Below are 20,680 nucleotides of genomic sequence, written 5' to 3' on the forward strand. Positions count from 1 at the left end.
TATAGTAAGTGGGTAATTTCCCAAAGTCCACAAAAAAAAAAAAAATAGTGTCATGTAATATTTTGTCTAATGTAATATCTTGTATAGACACCTTTTATTAACCTGACACGTTCCACATCATTACGAAGTGTGGTATTCATAATCTATGGAAGAAGTACTGATGTAATCTACAGAGACTTGTAGCTCTAATGGTTCACACACCCACTGATGGAGAGTACAAGAATGGTGTTACACTGACAAATGGCCACGCGTTCTGCGTGCTTCGCTGTTTCTGTTAGGCAGTTCCTATTGTCTTCCCGCACACTCTGAGCGCTGCCTGTTCGTCCACTGTGCTGACTCTCCGCTGCGCTGGTGCTTCGCAGCAGGAGGCCGCCATGCTCGCCGCGTCCCTCGCAGCGGCGCTGCTGGTGCTGGCGGCGGCCCCCGCGCAGCCCGCCAACATCCTGGCGCCCATCTGGTTCCAGGCGAGGAGCCACTTCGCGGCGTACGAGCCGCTGTTCAGGGCGCTGGCGGCCCGCGGCCACAACGTCACCGTGCTCAGCCACTACCCCCAGCCGGCTCCGCTCGCCAACTACCACGACATCAGCCTCGCCGGCAGTGCGCCCCTTTTCACCAACAACGTAAGTGTATTCGTGTCTCTCTATGTTTCCCCAGCGGATATATTCAATATACACCGGTGAGCCGAAACGTTATGACCACCTGTTTAATAGATTGTTGGTTTAGTGCGTTGACAACTGTTCCCGGAACCGAGATCCCATGCTACTGGGTTGACGCCTACGCTAGTAAAATTACCCGTGCTGTGGTCCACAGCAACTCGGCGACAAAAGATTTCTGTGAATTGCGGCGACGTCTTTTGCAAGGGACCGCTAAACTGTAGTAGCATTTCAGAGTTCGCTGCCGAAGCAGCAGATGGTATTTTGCAGCGCTGTGCGTGAAAATCTTCTAGTACGACAAAAAAATTATAGGCGGACGTGGACGACGGCAAGTTGATTGCTCCTTTGGCGTTACAAGGTGTTGCTGAAGCCTCCTTATGCAGTGAACGCTTGAGATTTTGGCAGGAGAGATTCTCTTGTATATTAATAGCACCTCCTAGCAGAAAACAGTCTCGTTCCACCAACATCACTGGCGGTAATTCCCGAAGAAAACCATACTACTAGCAGAAAACGTGTTCCATCATACATTACAAACTTCACACGGAAGAAAGTTTATACCATGTGGAGAGATAATTATGTTCAATTAACAGGACGAGAAAAATATTTTTAGTGGTATTTAGTAAGAAGTAGGAAGACGTGGATTTTTCATACAAACGATACTCATGTGTTAACTGGCATATATTTAATGTTCCATACTTAAATGACGTAGGTATTCGAATTGGATGAAAAAAGGGAGATAAATGACCAAAGTGACACTAACCGTCGTTGTTATCGCCGTCAACAAACTGTCCTACCTTTAATGAATTAAAGTTGCTTAGAGAACTTCAAAGTCGGTTTCTCGAGAATTTTTAGACTTGCATCTAACAGCTTTGGTAAATTGATACTTGATCTCTGAAGTTCCTGCAGCATGAATATAAAAAAAAATTACAAAAATTATATTTACATAATTCTAATGTTTTATTTCCAATAGGGCCAGTAAATAAAATTTGTTATTATTTACTCAGTTTCTGTCACAGTTGCGTAGAATTTCTTCGTAGTGATTAGTTTTGAACGTTTGCGTTCATTCTCAACTCATTGCCTTCGGGAGTTGCAATATCATTAAAGACAAAGAATGGCAGTTATTGCAACAATTATCAATATATCGTGTGCATTTTATTAGTTTTGTAACTGTTTGATCTTTTAAAAGCAAACTGGTCGTCTGACGCCCGTAGTATGACGCTATAACTTGAAAAGCAGCAACTGGTTGCGAATGCGCTTACTGCTGTCATACAAGTATTTTAAAGGCAACATCCCAGTTTTCATATTAACCGAATACGCATTACACCAGTTTTCATGATGTTTTGTGCGAAAAGATGGTTGAATAAATAAGTCTGGTAAAGATGTTAAGGCGATAGCTCCTTGGGCTGGTGCTAACGTAATATGACTCCATTCGTACTGTTTGTTCATGTTATTATTCGCTTCATATCATAGCGTAACATTAGAACTACAATTGTGTAAGGCAAGATTTTGTAACGGAGATGTGTAAGAAGAAAATTAAAATGTAGATAATTATTTATTGAGGAATGTAAGTAGCAACTGTGTCGGACTATTTATTTTAAGCAGAGGCAGCGTGTAAGACCAAATATTAACTTTGAAAGTGTGGAATACTGTTGGCTACAAACGTAGGTGGCCACAACTAGTGACGTCTGTCGAGCCTCTGTAAGCACGCCTGTAGTAACGGCCTTCGGTATAAGCTAGTTGGTTAGATGTGACACTACTGTATTATGGTTATTCCACATCTGTTGTGCAAATCTGTTTCATGTAGATGTCTTGGGAGTGTGTCGGTGGGATCAGGCTCTAAGAGCCATTTGAAATGCAGGTTTTTCTTGTTCTGTAATTGCACTACAACGAGCTGTGCACACTATATTGACAATTACTGTTGTAATAATTTGAATTCTCTGTATTTATTAATGTTGCAGCTTTCGTAGGCAGGGGTTGGAGAATGAACGTTAAAGGTCGAAGCTAATCACCACCAAGAAATTCTGCGCAACTGTGACTGAAACTTGAATAAATAATAATTTAAAAAGGCGATTGCCTCGTGACGCCCTTGTGAGACCAATCAGCACAAAGTATTCTAGAAGTAAGTTGTACCAGTGGCTTCATTGCCTCATTATTTCTTTGCTGAAAAACATGTTAATTTCATTTGTATGAACGCTTTCTAAATATTTCTTATCTTTCGACATTTTAAAAACAAGGCTTTTACTACTCCGAAGATTGGTTAGGTGTTAAACTTAGTTGGGGGTGGCCTGCAACGCGTTTTTTTCCTGTGCTGATCTCTTCAATCTCAGAGTAGTTTTTGCTCCAACGTCATCAATTGTTTGTTGTACTTATTACAATATCTGTCGTCCTCTACAATTTTTGCCCCTATGACTCCTTGTAACAGCATTCCCCGATGCCTTAACACATGTCATATTATCCTGTCCCTCCTCTTATCAGTGTTTTCCGCAAGTTTCTTTCCTTCGGCCATTCTCTGGAGAACCTCCCCAATTCTTATCTTATCAGTCCAGTCTATGGCAGGAAATTTTAAACGATTCGATTCTCTTCTTTGTCGGTTTTCTCACAGTCCGTCATTCACTTTCATACAAGATTGTACTGCAAACGCGTATTCTCAGATACCAGTCTCTGAAGTTGTCCAATGTTTAGTATTACTATCCTTCCTCTGTCGGGGGATGTTCTCTTTGCTTGTAGTAGTCTGCGTCTTATGGCCTCTTTATTTCTTTCGTCAAGCGTTATTTTGCTGTCACAGTGCCAGAATTCCTTCACATCATCTACCACGTGGTCCCCAATTTCGGCATCAAGTTTCTTGCTAATTTCATTTCTGCTATCCCTTAATACTATCGTCTTTATTTTATTTACTTTCAAATTGGTTCAAAATGGCTCTGAGCACTATGGGACTCAACTGCTGTGGTCATAAGTCCCCTAGAACTTAGAACTACTTAAACCTAACTAACCTAAGGGCATCACACACATCCATGCCCGAGGCAGGATTCGAACCTGCGACCGTAGCGGTCGTGCGGTTCCAGACTGTAGCGCCTTTAACCGCTCGGCCACTCCGGCTGGCCTTACTTTCAAATTGATCCTGCAGACATTCCACTGAAGTCTGGTAATTCTTTCTGACTTTCACAGAGGAATTCAGTATCATACCACGTCACTCGCGTGATAAACAATTTAAACTTCATTTATTCATTCATTAGTTTGCGTACCAACTTTGACGAAGTTTTGAGTGGTCGTAGCACCAGGTGTTAATGGTGCCTCTCGCAGCTCTTATTCAGCCGACAGCCAACACTGCAAACTGATTAGGTAGCTTCAGTAAGGGCAGAAGCTGAACTAACGAATTAACGACCGCGCCTCGTATCCCCCTCTCCTGCTTACTAGGCAGATGCGCTCAGTGCTACACCATCGTACCACTGTGCCTATCACGGCTTCACCAAGTACCACAGTCCACTGCCCTCCGTAACACAAACTTCATTTCAGCCCATTGCCTCTTTCTTTAATCGTGAGTACTGCCGAGGCTCTCCGGGATCAAGTCCCGACTGTGGCGCAAATTTTAATTCATTACTTCAGCTTCTATCCTTATTGAAGATAAAGCTGCGACTCATATGTCTCCAGGCAAATGGAATTTCATCAAATCAATGATTATTCAGCCTCTGTAGCAGTCCCACTAATGCAAAATTTATGTATCCTTCTACAGCCCACCTAATCGTATCGTATATCTCTGCTGAGTAATATTACCGTTTCTTCAGTCCAGTGCCTTTGGCAGTAAGTATTGTTGATGAACTTATGAGAAACATTCAGTTTGCTTAAAACTGACACTGAAAACTAAACATTTATTTAATTGATCACCTAAAATGCTTACTTCCTCAGTTTCCAGAATAATATTCTTAAATTAATCACAAAGTGTACCTCTCTCCGATTTTTAAAGAACCATCATGAATCTTTTATTTTATTTTGTACGTATCCCATTTGAAAAATTCACTTCCACTGTGCGTTATTTCAAAGGTTCCGCTGTTATTTGTTCCGCCGGATTCTTTTCGAAAGACGTGTGGTTCATATTTGGTTGTCGCTGGCTATTGCGCTACCCTCTCTTAATTAATCTAACAATTTTGTTTCGAAACCTGGCTGAAAAGGCAGAGAGATTCTGGTCGTGTGTGAAGTATCGTAACGGTAAAACACAACCAATGCCTTCTCTGCGCTCTAGGAATGGAAATACTATCGATGACAGTGCTGCCAAAGCCGAGTTACTAAACACAGCCTTCCGAAATTCCTTCACCAAAGAAGACTAATTAAATAACTTAATAAAAGCAAGTCCTACGGTCCAGATTGTATACCAATCAGGTTCCTTTTAGAGTATGCTGATACATCAGCTCCACACTCAACAACCACATACAGCTGTTCGCTAGACGAAAGATCCGTACCCAAAGACTGGAAAGTTGTACAGGTCACATCAATATTCAAGAAACGTAGTAGAAGTAATCCACTTAATTAAAGGCCCATATCGTTAACGTCAATATGCAGCAGGATTTTGGAAGATATATTGTGTTTGAACACTATGAATAATTTCAAAAAGAACAGTGTATTATACACGTTAACACGGATTTACAAAACATCACTCTTGTTAAACGAAACTGGCTCTTTACTCACACGAAGTGTTGAGTCGAATCCACAGGGGATCTGAAATTAATTCCATATTTTTAGAACTCCAGAAGGCTTTTGACACCGTATTTCACAAGCTATTTGTAATAAATCTGCGTGCTTATGGATTATCGTCTGAATTATGCGACAGCAATTGTGATCGAGTGAAGCAGAAGTGATTTCTGGCGTTCCTCAACTTAGCGTTATAGGCCCTCGGCTGTTCTTACCTAGATAAACGATTTAGGAGACAATCTGAGCAGCCGTCCTACGTTGATTGCAAATGGTGCTGTAGTTTATCGTCTACTAAAGTCACCAAAAGATCAAAATAGACTGCAGATCGATGTAGAAAAATATGTGTATGGTGAGAAAATTGTCAGTTGACCCAAAAAATGAAAAGTACAAGGCGCACAATAAATCAGTCGAATCTAAAGGCCGTAGCGAGCAACTTAAATTGGAAAGCACACACGGAAAATGTTGTGGGGAAGGCGAACGAAAGACTGCGATTTACTGGGAGAACATTTAGAAGATGCAACAGATCTACTAAGGAGACTGCCTACACTACGCTTGTCCATCCTCTTTAGGAGTACTCCTGCGCAGTGTGGGATCCTTACCAGATAGGTTTAACGGAGTACATACAGGAAGTTCAAAGAAGGACAGCACATTTAGTATTATCGAGAAATAGGGGAGAGAGTGTCACGGACATGATAAAGGATTTGGAGTGGAATAATTGAAACAAAGGTGTTTTTCGTTGCGGCGTACCTTCTCGCGAAATTTCGGTCACCAACTTTCTCCTTCGAATGTGAAAATATTTTGTTGACGCCGAACTACATAGGGAGAAACGATCATCATAATTAAATAAGGGAAATCAGAGCTCGCACGGACAAATACAGTGTTCGTTTTTTCCGTGCGGTGTTCAGGAGAGGAATAATAGGGAATTACTGTAAGGTGGTTCGATGAATGCTCTGTCATACACCTATCCATGTATCCATGTAATGCAGATTTAGATGTTTGCTATACTCTGCTCTGCTGCGGCACTCACAGATCGCTCCTGCTTCACGTGCCAGCAATATCTTACACTGTAGTCTCCGTGACAGAAAAAGAAAAGAAAGGAAAGAAGTTCAGAATCTAAGTTGAGCTCCGGCTTACATTCGTCACTGACGTCTCTGATTTTAAAAAAAATCAAAAAGACGAAAAGTTTCACATAATATTTAGGTACGCCTAGGCAGAGTATGAGCTGAATATCATTTGTACGCTACTGGCCATTAAAACTGCTACACCACGAAGATGACGTGTTACAGATGCGAAATTTAACCGACAGGAAGAACATGCTGTGATATGCAAATGATAACGTTTTAAGAGCATTCACACAAGGCTGGCGCCGGTGGCGACACCTACAACGTGCTGAGATGAGGAAAGTTTCCAACCGATTTCTCATACACAAACAGCAGTTGACCGGCGTTGCCTGGTGAAACTATGTTGTGATGCCTCGTGTAAGGAGGAGAAATGCGTACCATCACGTTTCCGACTTTGATAAAGGTCGGATTGTAGCCTATCGCGATTGCGGTTTATCGTATCGCGACGTTGCTGCTCGCGTTGGTCGAGATCCAATGACTGTTAGGAGAATATGGAATCGGTGGGTTCAGGAGGGTAATACGGAACGCCGTGCTTGATCCCAACGGCCTCGTATCACTAGCAGTCGAGATGACAGGCATCTTATCCTCGTGGCTGTAACGGATCGTGCAGCCACGTCTCGATCCCTGAGTCAACAGATGGGGAAGTTTGGAAGACAACAGCCATCTGCCGAACAGTTCGACGACGTTTGCTGCAGCATGGACTATCAGCTCGGAGACCATGGCTGCGGTTACACTTGACGCTGCATCACAGACAGGAGCGGCTGCAATGGTGTACTCAACGACGAACCTGGGTGCACGAATGGGAAAACGTCATTTTTTCGGATGAATCCAGGTTCTGTTTGCAGAATCATGATGATCGCATCCGTGTTTGGCGACCTCGCGGTGGACGCACATTGGAAGCGTGTATTCGTCATCGCCATACTGGCGTATCACCCGGCGTGATGATATGGGGTGCCATTGGTTACACGTCTCGGTCACCTCTTGTTCGTACTGACGGCACTTTGAACAGTGGACGTTACATTTCAGATGTGTTACGACCCGTAGCTCTACCCTTCATTCGATCACTGCGAAACCCTACATTTCAGCAGGATAATGCACGACCGCATGTTGCAGGGCCTTTCTGGATACAGAAAATGTTAGACTGCTGCCCTGGCCGGCACATTATTCAGATCTCTCACCAATTGAAAACGTCTGGTCAATGTTGGCCGAGCAACTGGCTCGTCACAATATGCCAGTCACTACTCTTGATGAACTGTGGTATCGTGTTGAAGCTGCATGGGAAGCTGTACGTGTACACGCCATCCAAGCTCTGTTTGACTGAATGCCCAGGCGTATAAAGGCCGTTATTACGGCCAGAGGTGGTTGTTCTGGGTTCTGATTTCTCAGGATCTATGCACCCAAATTGCATGAAAATGTAATCACATGTCAGTTCTGGTATAATATATTTGCCCAATGAATACCCGTTTATCATCTGCATTTCTTCTTGGTGTAGCAATTTCAGTGGCCAGTAGTGTACTGATATGGTGCCCTGCTTACTGCGGTGAGGCTGGGAGAGCTGACACTGTGACTGCGGTCAGGTTCCAGTAGAGCTGGTGCTGGCGCTGAGCAGCCCGGCGGCCCTGAGCGTCTGGATGTGGAGGAACGGCACGCAGCTGTGCCGCGACCTGTACGCCTTGCCGCAGGTGCAGCAGCTGCTGCGCTCCGACGACCACTACGACCTCGTCATCGCCGAGGTGTTCTTCGGCGACTGCGTGCTGGCGCTCGCGCACAAGTTCCGAGCGCCGCTGGTGGGCGTCATCTCCTCCGAGGCTCTGCCGTGGGCGCACGACAGGGTGAGTTACCTTTCATCTTTCTTTTTTCCTAATGACTCTCGAAGTACGTGCACTAACAAGGGAACCTCCCCATCGCACCCCCCTCAGATTTAGTTATAAGTTGGCACAGTGGATAAGCCTTGAAAAACTGAACACAGATCAATCGAGAAAACAGGAAGAAGTTGTGTGGAACTATGAAAAAAATAAGCAAAAGATACAAACTGAGTAGTCCATGTTCAAGATAGGTAACATCAAGGACCATGTACCCTCAGGAACTCCGTGGTCCCGTGGTTACCGTAAGCAGCTGCGGAGCAACAGGTCCTTGGTTCAATGTGAAAAGTTTAATTTCTTTATTTTCGCAAAGTTATGATCTGTCCGTTCGTTCATTGACATCTCTGTTCACTGTAATACATTTAGTGTCTGTGTTTTGCGACCGCACCGCAAAACCGTGTTATTAGTTGACGAAAGGACGTGCCTCTCCAATGGGAACCGAAAGTATTTGATCGCAAGGTCATAGGTCAACCGATACCTCCACAGGAAAACGCGTCTGATATACTCTATACGACACTGGTGACGGCATGTGCGTCACATGACAGGATTATGTTGTCTACCCACCTAACTTGTACACTTGGCGAATGGGTAAAAAGATTCTTCTACCTTCCCCGATTTAGGTTTTCTTGTGGATGTGATAATCACTCCCAAAAGAGTGATGAAAACATTAGGGCTTGTCACATAAACTGCAACAAATGAATGCAACAGGTACACCGTCGCTGAGTTTTCCCTGTGCTCTGTCAAAACATATGTTTTTAACGTTTTCAAATTTTTTCGTGTGTAGACCGTCAAATCCTGCACATGTCCAAGCAAATCTGAACATGTCCTGGTATTTTGGAGAGCGAAGTTGATTATGTGTGAGTGCCTGAACTTTCATAATTGTCTTAGAATAAAAAATTTAGCTTTTCACTCGAGGGAAGACTTAAACCGAAGACGTCTCGTTCCGCAGCTGCTCACGCTAACCACGGGTCCACGGCGCTCCTGAGCTCACGTTGTTCTTGATGTTGCCTATCATGCACATGGACTACTCAGTTTGTATATTTTGATTTTTTCATAGTTCCACACAACTTCTTGTTTTCTCGATTGATCTGTGTTCAGTTTTTCAAGTCCTATCCACTGTGTCAACTTATAACTAAATCTGAGCCTTTTTTTTTCCAAAACAATTTTAAATGTCTGAGCTCTTCGTTCAAGTTCTGTGGCTCACTGATTCTTTCAGCCCTGGCCATCAATTCCTTAAGTGCCCCAAATTTTCAGCTTTAGGCACTGATCGGTATTTTTGAGTAGGTAACAGTTAGTGAGTGTCGGTTGTGTATGGGCTTTGTGCTCTCAAGCTCCGTGAACACTTACACAGAGTGTAACTAAATCCCATTTACAGACTTTTTAGTCTCGTAGTGGAGACCAAGTTGGTTAAGCTCAGCATAGGAACACAAATGCAGAATCTTACCGTTTTCATGCTACACGCAAAATACCACGACGGACGTCTCTCTCTCTTGACTCCTGCTGCTTGCCGTCTGGGTCCACTCACAAGTACGGCTCGATCGGATCACCACCGACGGCAACACAGATGCGGTACATCCATACCACGCTCCGGGAAACACGCTCGCCTCATCTGCAATTACGTCATACTCCCCAAGCCACTGCCGGCCAAAGTGGCCGAAAGGTTCTAGGCGCTGTAGTCTGGAACCGCGCGACTGCTACGGTCGCAGGTTCGAATCCTGCCTCGGGCATTGATGTGTTTGATGTCCCTAGGTTAGTTAGGTTTAAGTAGTTGTAAGTTCTAGGGGACTTATGACCTCAGAAGTTAAGTCCCATAGTGCTCAGAGCCATTTGAACCATTTTTGAGCCCCAAGCCACCTAATGGTGTGTGGTAGAACGCACTTTTTGTACCACTAACTGAGCCGTCCAGCCCTGATCGACTCGATAATAGCGTGTGTCCTGCTGCGTTCGCCACAGCCATAACCAGTGCCATTGGCTCTTCCTCGGAAGCAACAGTGGTCTCGTAAATCAAGGACTTTATGTGACCCTCCCATGTCCCATTGAACCGGGCTTCGCCGTACGATAACATTACGTCTAGCTATACCGAAAATGTGTCGTTCACTAGCAGTACACTAAAAATGAAATGTACGTAAAACTTGTATTATGTACAGTAATAAATTATAACTACTATGTAATAAATTGTACAGTATGGACAAAGCCTCAGTTTTTCATGGACCTTGCCGTTGGTGGGGAGGCTTGCGTGCCTCAGCGATACAGATAGCCGTACCGTAGGTGCAACCACAACGGAGGAGTATCTGTTGAGAGGCCAGACAAACGTGAGGTTCCTGAAGAGGGGCAGCAGCCTTTTCAGTAGTTGCAGGGGCAAAAGTCTGGATGATTGACTGATCTGGCCTTGTAACACTAACCAAAACGGTCTTGCTGTGCTGGTACTGCGAACGGCTGAAAGCAAGGGGAAACTACAGCCGCAATTTTTCCTGACGGCATGCAGCTTTACTGTATGGTTAAATGATGATGGCGTCCTCTTGGGTAAAATATTCCGGAGGTAAAATAGTCCGCCATTCAGATCTCCGGCCGGGGACTACTCAAGAGGACGTCATTATCAGGAGAAAGAAAACTGGCGTTCTACGGATCGGAGCGTGGAATGTCAGATCACTTAATCGGGCAGGTAGGCTAGAAAATCTAAAAAGGGAAATGGATAGGTTAAAGTTAGATATAGTGGGAATTAGTGAAGTTCGGTGGCAGGAGGAACAAGACTTCTGGTCAAGTGACTACAGGGTTATAAACACAAAATCAAATAGGGGTAATGCAGGAGTAGGTTTAATAATGAATAGGAAAATAGGAATGCGAGTAAGCTACTACAAACAGCATAGTGAACGCATTATTGTGGCAAAGATAGATACGAAGCCCACGCCTACTACATTAGTACACGTTTATATGCCAACTAGCTCTGCAGGTGACGTAGAAATTGAAGAAATGTATGATGAAATAAAAGAAATTATTCAGATAGTGAAGGGTGACGAAAATTTAATAGTCGTGGGTGACTGGAATTCGAGAGTAGGAAAAGGGAGAGAGGGAAACATAGTGGGTGAATATGGATTGGGGGAGAGAAATGAAAGAGGAAGCAGTCTCGTAGAATTTTGCACAGAGCATAACTTAATCATAGCTAACACTTGGTTAAAGAATCGTAAAAGAAGGTTGTATACATGGAAGAATCATGGAGATAATAGAAGGTATCAGATAGATTATATAATGGTAAGGCAGAGATTTAGGAACCAGGTTTTAAGTTGTAAGACATTTCCAGGGGCAGATGTGGACTCTGAACACACACTATTGGTTATGAACTGTAGATTAAAGCTGAAGAAACTGCTAAAAGGTGTGAATTTAAGGAGATGGGACCTGGATAAACTGACTAAACCAGAGGTTGTACAGAGTTACAGGGAGAGCATAAGGGAACAATTGACAGAAATTGGGGAAAGAAATACAGTAGAAGAAGAATGGGTAGCTCTGAGGGATGAAGTAGTGAAGGCAGCAGAGGTAAAAAGACGAGGGCTAGTAGAAAGCCTTGGGTAACAGAATAAATATTGAATTTAATTGATGAAAGGAGAAAATATAAAAACGCAGTAAATGAAGCAGGCAAAAAGGAATACAAACGTCTCAAAAATGAGATAGACAGGAAGTGCAAAATGGCTAAGCAGGGATGGCTAGAGGACAAATGTAAGGATGTAGAGGCTTATCTCACTAGGGGCAAGATAGATACTGCCTACAGGAAAATTAAAGAGACCTTTGGAGAAAAGAGAACGACTTGAGCTCAGATGGAAACCCAGTTCTAAGCAAAGAAGGGAAAGCAATAAGGTGGAAGGAGTATATAGAGGGTCTATACAAGGGCGATGTACTTGAGGACAATATTATAGAAATGGAAGAGGATGTAGATGAAGATGAAATGGGAGATACGATATTGCGTGAAGAGTTTGACAGAGCACTGAAAGACCTGAGTCGAAACAAGGCCCCGGGAGTAGACAACATTCCATTGGAACTATTGACGGCCTTGGGAGAGCCAGTTTTGACAAAACTCTACCATCTGGTGAGCAAGATGTATGAGACAGGCGAAATACCCTCAGACTTCGAGAAGAATCTAATAATTCCAGGCCCAAAGAAAGCAGGTGTTGACAGATATGAAAATTACCGAACTATCAGTTTAATAAGTCACAGCGGCAAAATACTAACGCGAATTCTTTACAGACGAATGGAAAAACTGGTAGAAGCCGACCTCGGGGAAGATCAGTTTGGATTCCGTAGAAATGTTGGAACACGTGAGGCAATACTGACCCTACGACTTATCTTAGAAAATAGATTAAGGAAAGGCAAACCTACGTTGTAGCATTTGTAGACTTAGAGAAAGCTTTTGACAATGTTGACTGGAATACTCTGTTTCAAATTCTGAAGGTGGCAGGGGTAAAATACAGGGAACAAAAGGCTATTTATAATTTGTACAGAAAGCAGATGGCAGTCATAAGAGTCGAGGGGCATGAAAGGGAAGCAGCGGTTGGGAAGGGAGTGAGACAGGGTTGTAGCCTATCCCCGATGTTGTTCAATCTGTATATTGAGGAAGCAGTAAAGGAAACAAAAGAAAAATTCGGAGTAGGAATTAAAATCCATGGAGAAGAAATAAAAACTTTGAGGTTCGCCGATGACATTGTAATTCTGTCAGAGACAGCACAGGACTTGGAAGAGCAGTTGAACGGAATGGACAGTGTCTTGAAAGGAGGATATAAGATGAACATCACCAAAAGCAAAACGAGGATAATGGAATGTAGTCGAATTAAGTTGGGTGATGCTGAGGGAATTAGATTAGGAATTGAGACACTTAAAGTAGTAAAGGAGTTTTGCTATTTGGGGAGCAAAATAACTGATGATGGTCGAAGTAGAGAGGATATAAAATGTAGACTAGCAATGGCAAGGAAAGCGTTTCTGAAGAAGAGAAATTTGTTAACATCGAGTATAGATTTAAGTGTCAGGAAGTCGTTTCTGAAAGTATCTGTATGGAGTTTAGCCATGTATGTAAGTGAAACATGGACGATAAATAGTTTGGACAAGAAGAGAATAGAAGCTTTCGAAATGTGGTGATACAGAAGAATGCTGAAGATTAGATGGGTAGATCACGTAACTAATGAGGAGGTGTTGAATAGGATTGGGGAGGAGTTTGTGGCACAACTTGACAAGAAGACGGACATGTTCTGAGGCATCAAGGGATCACAAATTTAGTATTGGAGGGCAGCGTGGAGGGTAAAAATCGTAGAGGGCGACCAAGAGATGAATACACTAAGCAGATTCAGAAGGATGTAGGTTGCAGTAAGGACTGGGAGATGAAGAGGCTTGCACGGGATAGAGTAGCATGGAGAGCTGCATCAAACCAGTCTCAGGACTGAAGACCACAACAACAACAACATGGACAAAGACCACATGCACAACAACAGGTAGAACACTCTCTGGGCAGTTGACAAACTCAACTAAATGGCATGTAAACAAACCTGCATTGTAGTGGATATGGGACAACTGTCGATTGGTGAATACGTAATACCGCAGTCAGTGGCGCCGAAAATGAGGAAGATGTGGTAGCTGGGGTCATAGTTGCAGTGCGGCTGTATTTATCGTACGAGAGCGAAACTTGGTAGATATGCTAATGTGTTACTATGAAACCGGTTTCGCTACTAAATAAATAAATGAAAACATAATTAAAATTATGGCCAGGATGTACAGATCTGCCGCAATGCAAGAAAGACGTATAGAATTCTTTCCATGCCTAATAGATTGCGGAAAGGTCAAATAAGTGAGAAAGGCATAATCTTGATTTTATTATTTACCCTGTTTCATGAAAACAGTGCTTCCCAAACTGTTGCTCTCTTCAAAAGCAGAAATCACAAGTTGTAGAAGTAGGTCTCTATAACGTGCTGACGACACGATACACCTGACAGACTCTGAGCGAATTCTGTTAAAAGAAGAACGGACCGAGGATAAAGGTCCTTCTGAGTCCACACCTCACAGTTACATACCGCAAACGCAATCGCTTTTACATCTACATCTACATCCTTACTCTTCAAGCCACCTGACGGTGTGTGGCGGAGGGTACTTTGAGTACCTCTATCGGGTCTCCCTTCTATTCCAGTCTCGTATTGTTCGTGGAAAAATAAATTGCCGGTATGCCTCTGTGTGGGCTCTCTGATTTTATCCTCATGGGCTCTTCGCAAGATCTACGTAGGAGGGAGCAATATACTGCTTGACTCCTCGGTGAAGTTATGTTCTCGAAACTTCAACAAAAGGCCGTACCGAGCTACTGAGCGTCTCTCCTGCAGAGTCTTCCACTGGAGTTTATCTGTCATCTCCGTAACGCTTTCGCGATTACTAAATGATCCTGTAACGAAGAGCGCTGCTATCTACTGGATCTTCTCTATCTCTTCTATCAACCCTATTTGGTACGGATCCCACACCTGTGAGCAGTATTCAAGCAGTGTGCAACACGCGATCTAACAGTACTCCAAATTCGACAGTTCTGTGTATTTACTGCACCTTGTAGTGTAAAATGTGCCTCGTCAGCCGCGCGGGATAACCGAGCTGTCTTAGGCGCTGCAGTCATGGACTGTGCGGCTGGTTGCAGCGGAGGCTCGAATCTTCCCTCGGGCATGGGTGTGTGCTTGTCCTTAGGATAATTTAGGTTAAGTAGTGCGCAAGCTTAGGGACTGATGACCTCAGCAGTTAAGTCCCATAAGATTTCACACACATTTGAACTTTTTTTTTGTGTGTGTCTCGTCACGCCATAGAATAATGCCTGCCCACATGTCATCAACTTCGATCTGTGGCAGAAATCGAAGAGAAAATTCAGAACCTTACTGCGGATCACGGGGTTCAGTTGCTGCACCGTCTGGATCTTGTATGGATAATATACAGGGTGAAAAGTATTTAAACCGACAAACTCTGGGAGGTTGTAGGGGACATCTAAACAAATATTTTTCCCTGATGTCATTTTTTCCTATGAGAATTATTTAAACCGGTGGAGGCCGTATTACGCTCTTCAGTTGTTAGAGGGCGTATTATGCTCTTCCGTTGTAGGCAACTTCTGTCCACCAGTGTAGTAGTGCATTGTCTCTGTTTACTAATGGAGCGATACACCTGGAGTGAGTACATTGATATGGTTGGTGCGTACTACGTAGCTGCAGAGCGAGTTTATCAACTACCCGCTCCCTACAAGACAACGCATGTGGTTCCTAGATGATGGGGCGCCGGTATTTCTCAGTCGTCGTGTGCGTCGATTCCTGGACCGACGGTTCCTAGAAACGTGGATTGGCAGAGGTGGTTCTGTACCATGGCCTGCTCGATCCCAAGATACGTCCCCTGTGGACTTTTTTTGTGTGGGGAGAGATGCGCAACCTTGTTTACGCAACTCCTGTTGCATCAGAAGAGGATCTGGTTGTCCGGATAGTAGCAGCAGCAGGAACAATTCAGGATACTCCTTGGGTTTTTGCCCGTGTCAAAACATGATCCGTCGGTGTAACCTTTGTTTCCGTGTCAATGGAGGCAAATTTGAAAATCTACTGTAATTGAAATTGGGTTGTGTTAATGTGTTGTCTCTTGATCATAAAAAAATGGAAAAGTGTTTGTTGGTTTAATTAATTTGCCGCCAGAGAAATCTTCCTCTACCGGTTTAACTACTCCTCATACGAAAGAATGACATTAGGGAAAAATATTTGTTTTGATGTCCCCTACAACCTCCCAGAGTTTGTCGGTTTAAATACTTTTCACCCTGTACGTCGCAAAACTTTCGGCATTGTTGACCATCGTATGGTGACAATGGCCAAGCACTAGCGCTACACGGGCGCGTGCTGCTTGGCCAGTACAGCAACAGCAACAGCAACAGCAGCCTCGTCAACGACTTCCACCGGGACACGACGTCTTCCTCTTCCAGGTGCCACACAAAGCTCTCCCGTGTTTTCAACTTTCATTATCATTTTCTTTAAACCATTAAATGACATGGGGCCTGTCCTCAGACCTTTTAGTCGGCGATGTTCTCTCAATGCAGCGTTGTAATTGCTACTGCTCACATAAAAATATTTTCATTAACAGTGCACGGTATCTCTTCTCGACAACCGTACTGTTCACTCACGTTATGTCTAGTCAAATGACAACCTGGAAGTCATACCGCGATACTAACGGTGTACAGCGGCAGATTTGCGCCTGGTGCAGAAAATTAGAACTAATTATATTCAAACTTAAATCGGTTCCGCATTAACTCACTAGCATATCCGCCAAGCTTCGCTACCCTACGATAATTACAGACCACAGTGGACATCCGTGAGTAGCTGCACTTCAATTATAAACACTCGGTATTTTGCGTGAAACAAGAAAACAGCTAAACTGAACTGCCTTGATCCCCACTACAAGTTCTCAAAGTCTGCAAGGGGAATTTAGTTACACACTGTACATCCAAAACTGACATTGGACGTCTTCTCCGTTTTTCCGTTGCGAAGTGTAACTTAGAATTAACGTCGTGCAGAAAATATACAAATTCTGAGAATTCATTTTCTTCGTGAGGCCATATAACTAAGTTACATCAGATTCAATAAGTAAGTAAGGAAGTAAGTGTCTCGACTACACGTGGCGCGCACTGAAACATGGCAGTGTGCTGCGAACGTGAATAAAGTAGAACTCAAATCGTTACCGGGAGTGGAGCGGTGCGCCGTAAAGAGTCCCACCTGCCTTTCGCAACACAGACAGGCTACACTTGCGAAACCAGAGCTGACGAAGGGTCGTGCCACCGCGAGTCCTTTCTGGTGTCGTGGGAGTCCAACTCGAATTCCGGAACCGGCGGATGTAACGCTGTGAGAGCAGGTCGAGTGTTGTGCACGGATAGCCCAGCCTCCCGCCAATGGTAAAGGTTCTACGTTCGAGTTCTGGTATGGTACACAGTTTTGATTTGCCAGGGAGTTTCGCCTAGAATCGACTTCAAACTCTAGCAGTCCTTGCTGTGCGAAACTACAGTTTTGGTGTGCTACAATCCTTTGTGTGTAGCTTCCAGATTATCTCAAAGGAAAGACATTCTACACAGTACACTAGGAGAACACCCATTAGAGAACCAAAGCTAAGAAGCAGAACTTTACCCAAGCTAACAAATGTAGGAACACGCGAGCCACTCCTGGCGCTATGACTTATCTTAGAAGATACGTTAAGGAAAGGTAGCCTACGTTTACAGGATTTGTAGACTTAGAGAAAGCTGTTCAGTGTTGCCTGGAATACTCTCATTGAAATTCTGAAGCTAGCAGAGGCAATAACAGGGACCGAAAGGCTATTTACAATTCGTACAGAAACCAGATGGCAGTTATAAGAGTCGAGGGGCATGAAAGGGAAGCAGCGGGTGGGAAGGAAGTGAGACAGGGTTGTAGCCTATCCCCGATGTTATTCAACCTCTATATTGAACAAGCAGTAAAGGAAACGAAAACAAAATTTGGAATAGGAAATTTATTTATTTAATCGTATGGCTAGGGCCCCCGTCGGGCAGGCCGTTCGCCGGGTGCCGTTCTTTCAATTTGACGTGCAGTCGATGAGGATGATAGGACGATGATAAGGAGGACAGCACAACACCCAGTTCCTGGACGGAGAAAATACCCCGACCCAGCCAGGAATCGAACAACCCGGGCCCAGACGATTGACAATCCGCCACGCTGACCATTTTTTTTTTTTTTTTTACAAAGTCCCGTTCGTTGTGTCTGCTAGGGGCGGACGTCGCAAGACACCCGTTTCAGTTCGTCGTTGCTCCATTAACTCAGTTCTTTTATTACAGAGGGCAGCTAACCCTCTGACCGAACACGCTGGTTACCGTGCCGGTGAGCATTCAGCTACTGGGGGCGGACGAAATAGGAAGTCAAGTACAGGGATAAAAAATGAAAACTGAGGTTTGTCGATGACACTGCAATTCTGTCAGAGACAGGAAGGACTTGGATGAGCCGTTGAACGGAATGGACGGTGTCTTGAGAAGAAAAGAGATGAACGTCAACAAAAGAAAACAAGGATTATCGAATTTAGTCAGATGAAATCAGGCTATGGTAAGGGATTTAGATTAGAAAATGCAACACTTAAAGTAGTAGATGAGTTTTGCTATTTGGGCAGCAAACTAACTGATGATGATCAAAGTAGAGAGGATGTACAACGTAGACTGGCGCTGGCAAGAACAGCTCTTCTGAAGAAGAGAAAGTTGTTTACCAACGAATATAGACTCAAGTGTAAGGAAGTTTTTTCTGAAACTGCTTGGAGTGTAGCCATATACCGGCCGCGGTGGCCGAACGGTTTTAGGCGCTTCAGTCCGGAACCGCGTGACTGCTACGGTCGCAGGTTCGAATCCTGTCTCGAGCATGGATGTGTGTGATGTCCTTAGGTTAGTTTTAAGTTGTTCTAAGTTCTAGAGGACTGATGACCTCAGATGTTGAGTCCCGCAGTGCTCAGAGCCATTTGATTTTTGTACCCATGTATGGAAGTGAAATATGGAGGTTAAACAGTTTAGACAAAAAGAGAATGGAAGCTTTGGAAATGTAGTCGTACAGAAGAATGCTGAAGATTAATTGGGTTGATCACGTAACTAATGACGAGGTACTGAAAAGAACAGGAGACAAGAAATTTGTGAGGTACAACTTGACCAAAAGAAGGAATCGGTTCATAGGACACATTCTGACATCAAGGGATCACTAGTTTAGTACTGGAGGAAAGTGTAGGGGCTGAAAATAGTAGAGGGACACCAAGTGAGGAATACGGTAAGCATATTAAGACGGATTTAGGTTGCAGTAGTTATTCGCATATGAAGAGGTCCGCCCAGGATAGAGTCGAAAGCGGAGCTCCATCAAACCAGTCTTCGGACTGATGACCATGTTGTTGTTGTTGTTGTTGTTGTTGTTGTGGTTGTTGTGGTCTTCAGTCCTGAGACTGGTTTGGTGCAGCTCTCCATGCTACTCTATCCTGTGCAAGTTTCATCATCTCCCAGTACCTACTGCAACCAACATCCTTCTGAATCTCCTTAGTGTATTCATCTCTTGGTCTCCCTCTAAGATTTTTACCCCCCACGCTGCCCTCCAATACTAAATTGGTGATCCCTTGATGCCTCAGAACATGTCCTACCAACCGATCCCTTCTTCTAGTCAAGTTGTGCCACAAACTTCTCCCGAATCCTATTCAATACTTCCTCATTAGTTATGTGATCTACCCATCTAATCATCAGCATTCTTCTGTAGCACCACATTTCGTAAGCTTCTATTCTCTTCGTGTCCAAACTATTTATCGTCCATGTTTCACTCCATACAAATACTGTCAGAAACGACTTCCTGGCACTTAAATCTATACTCGATGTTAACAAATTTCTCTTTTTCAGAAACGCTTTCCTTCCCATTGCCAGCCTACATTTTATATCCTCTCTACTTCGACCATCATCAGTTATTTTGCTCCCCAAATAGCAAAACTCCTTTACTACTTTAAGTGTCTCATTTCCTAATCTAATTCCCTCAGCATCACCCGACTTAATTCGACTACATTCCATTATGCTCGTTTCGCTTTTGTTGATGTTCATCTTAGATCCTCCTTTTCTAACATTCTGTGTGGTGTCTGTTTGTTCTATATCGTGTCTCCCTACCACTTTCGCGCAACTACGCTCTGAGCGTGTTTTTTAGGGAATTGACTAGTTTGAACCTGGGACCTGTTGCTGGTAAGGAGACGTCAGACCACACATGACATGTAGAATTCAGAAGAGTTCAGTGAGACTAGCGATGATATAACCAAATACTTAATGATTTCAGCGTCAGCTCCACTGCACTCCCTGTAAAAGAATCTTAATACTAACTAAATTTAATGGAAGGGGTTCAAGGCTTTCCTATTTTTAGTTAGCTGGTAATATAACATCGAAAAAGCAGTTTAGTTTACCATTGGAAATTTTATTCTACTCACACAACATTGTTTATAAATTGCACTATTGATAAAAGGAAATGTTTTAATACAGGATGGTAAAAACCAACTGCGTTCAACAAAAATGTGAACCAATATTCCCTGAATGGGTTTCCAAGTTCTACAATGGATCGAAGGATGACCTATGCCATATCACATCTATAATCTAGGTTTAAATTAAGTTTCACAAAAGAGAAAACTATCAAAATGGTCTACAATGACCCTCAATTATCTTTAATTACTTATCTAACTTGACGTAAATTACAGTGGCTGATGTGGCTTCTAAATAACTATATAATGGAAAAATCATCGCTTTTCAGATTTTTACTTGAAGTGGCAAATGTGAACACCATGAGCTTTAATTCACGATCGACACTAGTATTACGCAAAAAGG

The 20,680-nt window shown here is 43.5% G+C and overlaps 1 protein-coding gene across 1 annotated transcript in view; it reads left to right on the forward strand.

Annotated features, from left to right (window-relative positions):
* The first annotated feature begins 374 nt into the window (after positions 1-374).
* Positions 375-20,680, forward strand: part of LOC126484309 (UDP-glycosyltransferase UGT5-like) — an 83,023-nt gene continuing 62,717 nt past the window's right edge. The window contains exons 1-2 of the mRNA XM_050107743.1: positions 375-620; positions 8,035-8,289. Coding sequence (XP_049963700.1) covers positions 375-620; positions 8,035-8,289 — 501 coding nt within the window. The remainder of the gene's footprint in view (positions 621-8,034; positions 8,290-20,680) is intronic.

Source organism: Schistocerca serialis, chromosome 6, assembly GCF_023864345.2.
Source record: "Schistocerca serialis cubense isolate TAMUIC-IGC-003099 chromosome 6, iqSchSeri2.2, whole genome shotgun sequence".
Taxonomy (NCBI): domain Eukaryota; kingdom Metazoa; phylum Arthropoda; class Insecta; order Orthoptera; family Acrididae; genus Schistocerca; species Schistocerca serialis.